Source organism: Symphalangus syndactylus, chromosome 19 (genome assembly GCF_028878055.3).
Source record: "Symphalangus syndactylus isolate Jambi chromosome 19, NHGRI_mSymSyn1-v2.1_pri, whole genome shotgun sequence".
In the NCBI taxonomy this organism is placed as follows: Eukaryota; Metazoa; Chordata; class Mammalia; order Primates; family Hylobatidae; genus Symphalangus; species Symphalangus syndactylus.
In genome coordinates this window covers 30,621,692-30,633,244 of record NC_072434.2, presented here as the reverse complement: position 1 = coordinate 30,633,244, position 11,553 = coordinate 30,621,692, and the positions used below count along the sequence as shown (strand labels likewise).

At 34.7% G+C, this 11,553-nt stretch overlaps 1 protein-coding gene across 1 annotated transcript in view; it reads left to right on the top strand.

Annotated features, from left to right (window-relative positions):
* The first annotated feature begins 5,448 nt into the window (after nt 1-5,448).
* Nucleotides 5,449-11,553, top strand: part of RGS18 (regulator of G protein signaling 18) — a 37,876-nt gene continuing 31,771 nt past the window's right edge. Inside the window, exon 1 of the mRNA XM_063613745.1 lies at nt 5,449-6,074. Within this exon, the coding sequence (XP_063469815.1) occupies nt 6,061-6,074 (14 nt within the window). The 5' untranslated portion in view covers nt 5,449-6,060. The remainder of the gene's footprint in view (nt 6,075-11,553) is intronic.

The following is an 11,553-nucleotide window of genomic DNA, read 5'->3' as shown; positions in this document are numbered from 1 at the left end:
ATGTTTTCAATCTTTCTTTATATGTATAATCATTTCCAAATAAAAGGTTATTTTTTAAACAAAAATCAAGTGTAAAACACTTCAACAAAAATCAAGTGTAAAACTCTAAAACAAAACAAAACAAAGTGATGAAGAACCACTTCATATTTATTACATGGTAAAAATCCAAAAGCTTCATAACGCAATTTGCTGGTGAAGCCCTGGTGTAACAAACACTCTCCTCCATTATTGGTGAGAACACAAAATAGGATACCCTTAGGGAGATTTTCAGCACAGCATTTATTATTTAGCATTAAATTCATCAAACTCATATCTATCCCCAAAATACACAGGCACAAAAATTAAATGACATAGCACAGGGCTATTGACTACAGCCTATTTATATTGGCAAGTGATTCAAAGCAACCCACATAACCTTAGACTATAAAATACTCATATAAGTTAGTAGAAAAAGAAATAATGGAGATTCGTATTTTCTGATATGCAGTGATCTCCTGCATATATTTGTTAGTAAAAGTAGCAAGGTAAATAAAAATGTTTACAGAACAGTTTGTGTATGGAAACTTTTGAATGGTAGGATGAGAAATACAGATAGTATGTTGCATTTGTATTGTAAGGTAGGAAACTTTAAATATGTGTGGGTATGTTTATATTTATAAAAAGAAACACTAAAAAAATACATATACTTATTATTCTTTGGTTTATTTTTATAAACCAAAGATTTTTATATATATATTTATTTATAGATATAGAAGAAACATATATCTATATCTGTATGAAGTGATACAGTGATATATATATATCTGTATAAAGAAGATATATATATATATATACATATAGATACATAGTATGTATGTATGAAAAGAGAAAGATGACATGGATAGAAGCAATGTTTCCCTGATATTCTTATATATTTTGAGTAATACCAAGTCACATAATAATATTGGGAAAAAATCAGAACCACAGATTTTGAATACATATCCTTGGTGGAATATATTGTAAGAACAAAAGGAAAAACAAAGAAAATTTAAATGTTATTCAGTAGCCTTATTTTGGTGGTAACATTGTTACCAATAATGCTAAACCATTTTGTGTGCATTGTAGGATATATGAAATAATAAGGGTTTAGGAAATAGTTTCTCATGTAAAGTCATAAAATCAAAATATGATCTTTTTACTTCTTTGCAAAATACATATTTTATTCTAGAAGCAATGACAACTCTACAGCAAAGAACACCCATCATGTCCTCATTTTGGATTGTAAATATTATTTCCAAGTTAAATGGATTAGAGCTCCTTGGAAATGTGACTGATTTTAGGACTGGGGCAAGAAATGTACAGATGAGCTCGAACATCTGGGTGTGCCAGAAATAAATGAAACAATAAAAAAAGCTAATGGGTTAGTTCCTTAATGACCCAGGAGCCACCTTGAAGTTGCTCACCTGGGCCAGGATAAGGCGATTTGAGTATTAAGAAGAGAAATAACTGAAATTGACACCTAACACATTGACTATATAAAAACCCAGGAAGTCATAATGATAGTCAAAAAGCAAGAGAGCAAATAAAAGCAAACAGAGACAAAATACCATGAGTATTAGAGAAACAACTCAGTACTATGAAAATTAATAATTACAGGAGACAAATTATTTGTCTGGTCCTTCATACGAACTGTATGTCAGAATAAACAAAAAGTCCTGGTTAATGAGGAAGTTATTCTTTTTATTTTATTTTATTCTTTTGAGATGGGGTCTTACTATGTTTCCCAGACTGACCTCGAACTCCTAATGTCAAGGAATCCTCCCACCTCAGCCTCCTGAGCAGCTGAGACTATAGGTATAAGCCACCACTCCCCATTTGGAAAAGTTATTTTAAAAAATCCATGTAAATCAAATGGAAGATACAGAATTAGAAAAGATGATTTTGTGATTGCTATCTAAATAATAGATTTGGGCAATGATCATCAATATCTTTGGTAAATGATAACAATATTCATATACTACCAAAGTATTACCTGCTGACCAGTGGGAAAACAAGCACAATGTTACAATGAAGGAGCCCTGCTATTGCCTCCTGAAATCAACTAACTATCTTAGGATCTCCAGTGATTATGTTCTTCCTGATGTGATACATTATTAGGTGAACATCATCATCTGTGAAATATTCTTACCTAAAAAGGGGTAAACAATGCAATTAAGCCTTTAGTTCTAACTTTCATTTACATGAACACAGGCAATGGATACAAATCTGAATATCACCCAGTTATTTCAACTGATTAATGCCATGAAAAAAAAGGGGGAGTGAGGGGACAAAGTATGTTCCATTTAGAATTGGTTTAAGAAGCATAACAATGGCAATGTTTGGACGTATTTTAAGATTCTGTGTCAAACTATATGAAGATATTTTTGAGTAATCAAAGAAATTTGAATATGGACTGGGTATCAGAATATTAAAATTTTTGGTATAATAATGGCATTGTAGAAAGTATCTTTCACAAATACATATTCAAGTTGTTTTTTGTGTTTTTTTTTTCTTGCAACCTTTTCCTTTCTTTTTTTTTTTTTTTTTCCACTTCAACCTCCGCCTCCTGGGGTCAAGCGATTCCCCTGCCTCAGCCTCCTGAGTAGCTGAGACTACAGGCGTGCGCCACCACGCCTGGCTAATTTTTTGTATTTTAGTAGAGACGGGGTTTCACCATGTTGGCCAGGATGGTTTTGATCTCCTGACCTCGTGATCCACCTGCCTCGGCCTCCCAAAATGCTGGGATTACAGGTGTGAGCCACTGTGCTCGGCCTAAAGTTTTAAAAGATAAATATTAATGTCTGGATTTTTTTTTTTTTTTTTTTTTTTACATGTTTCTTTTTTTTTTTTTTTTTATTATACTTTAGGGTTTTAGGGTACATGTGCACAATGTGCAGGTTTGTTACATATGTATCCATGTGCCATGTTGATTTCCCGCACCCATTAATTCGTCATTTAGCATTAGGTGTATCTCCTAATGCTGAATGTCTGGATTTTTATTTGAAATATTTCATCAAAAAAGTATAAAATGTATAATAAAACATTGCTAATTTTAAAACCAGGAGTTAATTGTATGGAGACTCAATATACTATTCTATCTACTTTCAAAATGCAGTGAAAATTAGTGAAAATTGTATCATAGACAGGGCATAGTGGCTCACGCTTGTGATTCCAGTATATTGGGAGGCCAAGGCAGGCTGATTACTTGAGCCCAGGAGTTTGAGACCAGCCTAGGCAATATAGCAAAATCCTCTCTCTAAAAAATAAAAAAAGTAAAAATAAAAAAATAAAACTACAAAAATTATCTGGGTGTTTTGGGATGTGCCTAAGTTCCTGGCTACTTGGGAGGCTGAGGTGTGAGGATCTTTTGAACCTGGGAGGGGGAGGTTGCATTGAACACACATGGTGCCACTGAACTCCAACCTGGGCAACAGAGTGAGATGCTACCTCAAAAAAAAAAAAAAAAAAAAAAGTATTACTTTTTTCTAAAGTTATTTTTTTTAAAATAAGCAAAATACATCACAGTAAGTTAAAATTTTCTTTGTAGGACCTGTTGCTATCTAATAATTTTTTACTTTCCATACTTTAATAGTTGCTGCAACAAAGAGCCAATCTGAATGAATTACCAATGTCCAAAGCTGGAACACCAAAATAAATAATGTGGTACTGGATTATAACTCAAAATGTAAGTATACATGAGTCTCTACTGATAAAGTATTGAATAAATAAATAGAGGAAAAAAGATAACTCTACCTTTTAAAAATTAGAAATACTATGTGTAGATACTCTCCCCTTCAAAGGTGAACCTTAATTCTGCCCTCTTCCCCTTTGAGTGTGGGCTGAACTTGGTGACTTGCTTTCCATGAATATAGTATGTAAGGGTCAGAAAACTAACTTCTCAGGGAGAAACCTATCAAACACAATTGCAGCCAGGTGATCCAGGCCAACTTCACCAATAAGTCAGGCTGATGGTATGTACGCCTTTATATGGTTCAATGGGTACTTCACTTCTGTAGTATTCTTCCCCAGAACCCATAACGTCGGTCTAGTCATGATAAAGACATCAGACAAATCCAAACTGAGAGATATTCTAGAAAGCGCCTTACCCAAATTCCTCAAAATTCCCAAGGTTATGAAAAATGAAAAAATACTAAGACACTATTACAGATAGAGAAAACTAATGGGACATGACTACTAAATGCATGTGGAATTCTGGATTGGATCCTGGAACAGAAAGATGACATTAAGAGAAAAACTAGTGAAATCCGAATAGCATATAGTTTAATTAATAACCAGACACCGATATTGGTTTCTTAGCTTTGACAAATGTACCATGATTATTTAAGAAGATAATAATGGTGGAAACTGGCTAGAGCATATGGGAACTCTATACTCTCTTTATAACATTTCAGTAAATGCATAGTTTTTACAAAATAAAAAAGCTACTGTAGACTGAATGTTTATGCTCCCCCAAATTCATATACTGATACCTGATCCTCAATGTGATGGTGCTTGAAAATAGGTCCTTTGATAAGTGATTAGGTTATGAGGGAGGAACCCTCACAAATGGGATTAGTGCCCTTAGGCAACCCCGGGAGCTCCCTCATCCCTTCTGCCATGTGAAAACACATGAAAAGACAGCTATCTAGGAAGTGGGCCTTCACCAGACACTGAATCTGCTGCCACCTTGATCCTGAACTTCAAAGCCTCCAGAACTGTGAGATACAAATGTGTGTGGTTTATAAATCACCCAGTTTTAGTATCTTGTTATACAAGCCCAAACAGACTAAGATGAAAACTTATTAAAAATAAGATAAACTTCTGATTGGCTTTAAAAATACATATTACTTGGGTTTAAAAATATAGATATATTACTTATGTTCTAACAAAATTAACAGTTGCATATCAGAAAAGAAATCCTTCACAGGACTGAACGTAAGGAGGGACACCATGAAACCGTCTGATAGTAGGGCATAGAGAGTGGGAGATTAGTCAGAAACCAAGAGAAATGTTGGCCATTCATATCTTTCATCCAGGTGCAGATTAAAACTTCAATGGCAGAAGAAAAGGAACCTCATAGAGGTCTAGTAAAGTCACAAGCAAAGAGAGAGATGCTGAACATGGGAAACCACTAAAACATTTTCTCAGCCAAAAGTTTTAAGCCACTTGCAGATAAGCTTAGGAAAGGATTGGAGTTATGAAAATATTCCAGTTTCAACCATGCTAATAATATGCTGACAGTGAGCAAGTCATTTCATTTTTCTCATTCTTAACTCTCTCAACTGTGGGATGACGTTCATCCACAGCTGTGATTAAAACTGCCTCTCCGAAAATTACGAATGTGAAAGAAATCTGACATAACTCCATCTTGCTTCTGACCTCCAAGATGCCCTTGTTTATTCCTGGGCATAGGACAAGCTTACTTTGGGAGGAATTTAGTTTATAGTTTAAAACAAAGATGATAAAAGCCCCTTTCCAAAACTAACCCACTCCTTACCCAGGAACTGAAACCACCTTTGTAAAATTAACCCAATTTGTCACAAGGTTAAAATTATGGTTCTGGAATCATGAAGCCAGAGGTCACAAGATTTGTAATCTCCGCAGTTGCTCCTATAGATAACATCACTATTGTGAAACTTAAGATTTGTGTTTTAGGTATTTTTCAGACCCTGTATTCTGTTGGACCAGGTGGCACCACCTGGAGTAGTAATTCATACTAAGAAACTTCCTTCACTGGTCTTGAGACCCTACCCAGGAAATGACTCAGTGAATAAAAAGACAGCTTTGACTCCCTGGGATTTCATCCCTGGAGCAACAAATGAGCATTCTCCATTACCTAGGCTCCTGCCTGCCAAACTATCCTGGAAAAACCCTAGCCTCTGAATTTTCCAGGAGGCTGAGTTGAGTAATAAACTCCCATTCTTCTTCTTGGCTAGCCCTGCAATTGTTAAACTTTATTTCTACTAGAATACCACTGTCCCATTGAATCAGCTTTATCTGCGCATTGGGCAAGAAGAACTCATCAGGTGATTACATAATTCTATGAATTTACAAAGGTAAGTTTTTCAATCTTTTTTGATATATTCAATGAAATATCAAATTTGACAACTACATAAATAATTAAAATATGTTATAATGTAAAAAGGAAGTAAGAATAGTTTTGGGTATTACATATGCGTTAAATTCTCATTTTGGCAAGTCATTGCATGTGGTAGGAAATAAATTATAATTCAACTACAATGTATGTACATATAGTCAATTGTAATGACCACAAATAGTTATTCCTTTAATTCCTGAAATATTCACCATACCGATAGGCTATTACTTGCAAGTATCATTCAGACGAGTCACTCAGAGAAATATGTTGAACTGCACCATTAATGTGCAATTACCAAGATCCAGACTGTACAGGAAACTACAGCCTTGTTCATCAACAGTTAATTTGTAAGAAAAAGAAAGAAATTGGGCCGGACTCAGAGGCTCATGCCTGTAATCCCAGCACTTTGGGAGGCTGAGGCAGGTGGATCACCTGAGGTCAAGGGTTCGAGATCAGCCTGACCAACATGGTGAAACCCCCATCTCTACTAAAAATACAAAAGTTAGCCAGGCCTGGTGGCACGTGCCTATAATACCAGATATTCAGGAGCCTGAGACAGGAGGATCCCTTGAACCCGGGAGGTGGAGGTTGCATTGAGCCAAGACTGTACCATTGCACTCCAGCCTGGGCAACAAGAGTGAAACTGTCAAAAAAAAAAAAAAAAAAGAAATTGATAGGGCGCTATTAAAAGAGACTTAAAAGTCATATCAAGTTAAAAAAAAGGAAAGGAGAAATATATCAAAGGATATATATCTGGGTTACAATCTATAATAATGAAGTGATCATTATAAAATTCAGGATAATAGTTACCCATGGAGAGATGGAGGATTTGTTATTGTAGTGGGATGCATGGCTTCTGGGTGGCTGGCAAAGTACTATTTTTTTTTAACCTGGGTAATAATTACAAGGGTGCTAGTATTATAATAATTATTTATAGCAAACATTTGTGTGGTTTTCAACATTTTTTGTATTACAATGTGTACTAAAATCTTCATGTGTTGCAGAGTGCTATGTACTCCATTTACAAAAACGAATATGAAAAAATTTCCTATAGCCAGAGGTTAGAATCAAGTAGGAAAGAATATAGGTGATAAAATGATTGCAACAGAATCTGGCAATTGTTATGATAAAATTACATTGGATAAAATGGGGCCCAGTGGATGGGTTGGTCAGTTTTGCCTAGCTAAGTTATAAATAGCTTTGAAAAGAAATAATGCAATGCCTAAGCTTAATATTCAAAGAGTAATCACTGTATCCAATGGACAAGAAGGTAGAGCAATGTAGAAGGAATGGGTTATTTTGTTAAAGTATATCTTTACATGCAAAATCATGACTCTCCTGTAGATATTAAGTATTTAAAATTTTATTTGGGCTGGGCGCAGTGGTTCACGCCTGTAATCCCAGCACTTTGGTAGACCGAGGCGGGCAGATCACCTGAGGTCAGGAGTTCAATACCAGTCTGGCCAACATGGGGAAACCCTGTCTCTACTAAAAAATACAAAAATTAGCTGAGCGTGGTGGTGGGTGCCTTTAGTCCCAGCTACTCGGGAGGCTGAGGCAGGAGAATCACTTGAACCTGGGAGGCGGAGGTTGCGGTGAGCAGAGATCGCACCACTGCACTCTAGCCTGGTGACAGAGCAAGACTCCATCACGCCGTCTCAGAAAAAAAAAAAAAAAAAAAAAGACGTTATAGTTAATTGAAAAGAGAATCTGTAAACAGACACATATTGGTCATCAAACGTGTTGAAATAAGTTTACAAACAAATAGAAAGTTAATCAATATCCATAGGAAAATAACCAAATATTTCCCTGCTGAACAAATCTGCATTTACGTGAAGAAGCCTGCTCTTTGTTATCAGTGTTCAATGATTTATAGAACTATAAAATACCTAAATGACAATGAAAAGAGAAAATAACTTCAAAGGGCATACTGGATAAGACACTCAGTAATATTTTTCCCTTTCAAAGTATTTGAATAATTTTTTCCATCAGCATAAAGACCAGGTGTTGCAAAACAGCAGGACCCATCCTAAGAAGGGCAAGAATGCGGAACAGCTGGAGTTAAAATGATAGCAGGGATGAGGTGAGAAAAGAGGTTGAAAAGATGGCTAAGGGCCACATCAGGAAGCTGAGTGAAGCTTTTTATTTTGTTTGTCATTAGGGAATGAGCAGAGGCAAATCCGGATGACCCTGATGATCATTTCCTCTTCTTTATCTGCAGTTTAGGAAGAATTTTGCCTAACACTTTGTGACATAGCTCAGTAGAAGAATATATTAGGTTGGTGAGAAAGTAATGGCAAAAACCGCAATTTCTTTTGAACCAACTTAATAGTGAACTCTGGAGTTCTCCCTTTCTTAATGCAGGACACTCCTGTTGTTACACAGATGCTATCTATCCTTCTTTACTTGTAAATATTTTGAATGGTTGAGGTGAGGTCTCTCACCTGGAGCACTTTTATGCTATATCATGCACACCTGTGCCCATGACAAGCCTTTTATGTGGAATGATGCAAGTGTGAAAGAAAGTATGTGCTTTGCTGCTTCTCTGCCTGTGAGTTACCTTAAAAAATCATATTTAACATTTTCATTGTGTGATGTTAGGAATCTGTGTGTCCTTTTCACTTTTGCCATTACAGAAAGAATGAATTTGGTTTTTGTTATATTTTATTCATTACTATTACTCTTAGTAGTAGCAGTATTTTTATTTTAACATGATCGGATTTGTATTTTAAAAAGATATAGCCAGACGCAGTGGCTCATGGCTGTAATCCCAGCATTTTGGGAGGCCAAGGTGAGCTGATCATTTGAGGTCAGGAGTTCAAGACCAGCCTGACCAACATGGCAAAACCCCATTGGAGTATTATAAATTTAGGAAGACAGGTATGATCCAGGATTTGCAGTGTCGCTGTGTTAAAAAGAAAATTAAAGTACTATGATTGAGAGTAGTTTGGGGATAACTGTGAAAAGGGAGACTTGGTTGGTTTCTGGTATATAAATTCTTTTCATATTCCCTTACCTCATGCTCTTTATGAAATTTATTCTCAAAATAGCTAGTAAAACATTGTGTTGATTTTGACTGCTTGATAGGTATCGGAACATGGGTGTTTCCTACCTAAAAACAAACATTCACACTTTCAGGCAGAACTCATTAGGCAATTAGTCCTTTATTGGTAAAGCCGTATTTATTTGGATCATAATTTTACATTTTTCACTTGATCCACAGAGACAATTCTATTTCCCTCTTATTTTAATCTGCTTCTCTTTCTTACAATTTATCTGTTGAAGAACTGTGCTGTAGTTGCCCCCAGGGTCTGGGTTCTGGTGATTGCATATTTATGGTGCAGTTCAACATGTTCTTCCATCTTCTGTCCTCTGTCATTTCTACTCATTGGCAGCTGGGTCCAGAGAATGAATCAGACTTAAGTTTGGTCTTTTTAAAAACCTATAAGCAGGGTATTACAAGGCTATAAAAAGCACATAATTTTGCCATGTCTTTATATGATCTTAACAACCATTGAATCACAATACCTAAGTTTAATCATTTGTTAGGGGCTAAAATGATAAGATTCTAATGCAATTATTTTATTTTTATGTGTTTGTTATTTTTATTAAAAAATTTATCTCATCCAGTATTTTGTTACCCATGATAGAGTTAATAAAACATGCAGGCTACCTGCTTAATTTTTTCCCTTTCTTAAACAATTTTAATAACAATGGATTAGTTTCTATTGATAATCTGAAAGTAGGTAATTCTTTTTTAATAGCATTATGCACTCATAGATATAAATAAGTTTGATCTGTTCAATCCATTGCACTTATTAAAATTATTGAAGTTCAAATGGTGTCATCTTGGTTAGTGGAAAACCCACCAAATTCTTGAAGAATTTTAAATTGATCAGTCTTTGACAGCTTATTTGCTAACTGATATGACAATATTTGCTAGGCTTAGCTTTGCTATGTCCTGTCTGAGACCTGGAATCAGTGATATCTTTAGCAAACCTAGTTTTCTTGGAGTGAGAAGTGACATTTCAAGACCACAATCTAGGTCTCATTGCTACTGCATTAGTCATTGTTTCTAAGTATTTATAGTGGAAAAGACTAGAAAACATTTACAGGCAGGAATTATATATATCCCAGATCTGTCCACTATAAAAGACTAGAAACAATGACCAACACAATAGCAATTTTCTGTTTACATTGATGCTTGCAATCAAATTTCCAAGACTAAAGTGCTTTTAACTAAACTATTCTCTATTGCATTTGCATGTCACTTTTTCTATATTAAGAATTCTTTTTTCTCAAGAACACAGAATATGATAAATTAGAATTGCCAGTAATTATTCATTTTTAAATTATTTTTAGATTACTAGTACTATTACCATTGTGATTACTAAAATTAAATAAATTAAACTAAAGAAACTTTCTTGAAATCCACCTCATTCAAAAAAGCACAGAAAAATTAATTTTACATGAAAAGAATAGAAATGTACAAAGGTCAAATTCGATGCAATGTTATAATAAGAGAATAAGGAACATAACTATGTGAATGCACACATACACAAAATATAAATCTGAAACCTAGCCTCATTTCAGTTGGCCTTACTTTCTCCTAATGCTAAGGAAAAGAAGACAAGGATTCCAACTATTAATTTACTGCACTCAAGTTGTAAACCAATGATATTAGGCTAGAAAATAAAGTTATGATAACTGAAAAAGGGTTGTTAAAATTAATAATGTTTATACGAATCTAATTATCTTTTGAGAAACATAGGAAAATTAATTTTAAAACTATGATAAATTTGTTGAACAATAACAGTATTAATGGAATTCAGGTAACAAGGTATAATATTCATATACAAAAATTTTATATGCATATTATATATATATATGTTTAAAGAGGACCATGATTATTATGATCAACTGATACACCACTTCCTGCTATAAACAGCTTGAAAACTGTAAAAATACACAATACACTGGTTTTTAGCCACTGAAAATAAGCATAGAGAGGCATAGAGAACTGTGATCCATAACAGAAGAGAGACAGAGAAAGTAAGCCCTGCCTTCCTTTAAAAAGACTACAGTGCAGGGAAGGAACATAAATCTCAAATTTTGAATTTAGAAATTGAGAAGTTTATAGGGATACTCCTTAAATAGAGCAAAAACACTAATTTGAGTTGAGGAAATAGTGATCTAAATTCAAGGAGAGTGAGAGGACTGAAATTTACAAGACAAAGTACTAGAAAAAGTCTAAAAATACTATGTAAGAGTACTTTTGAGTCTAGCTGAATACCAAGCAGCTCAGATGAAAAACAAAACTGCATGAGTGCTGAAAAAGGATTCCCACCAGGGATGTGGGTTAATTTACAGAGATTATACCGGGTTCAGGTACTTTTAAGTTCTTATCATCCAAAGCAGAAAAGCCTTATCAAACGCCC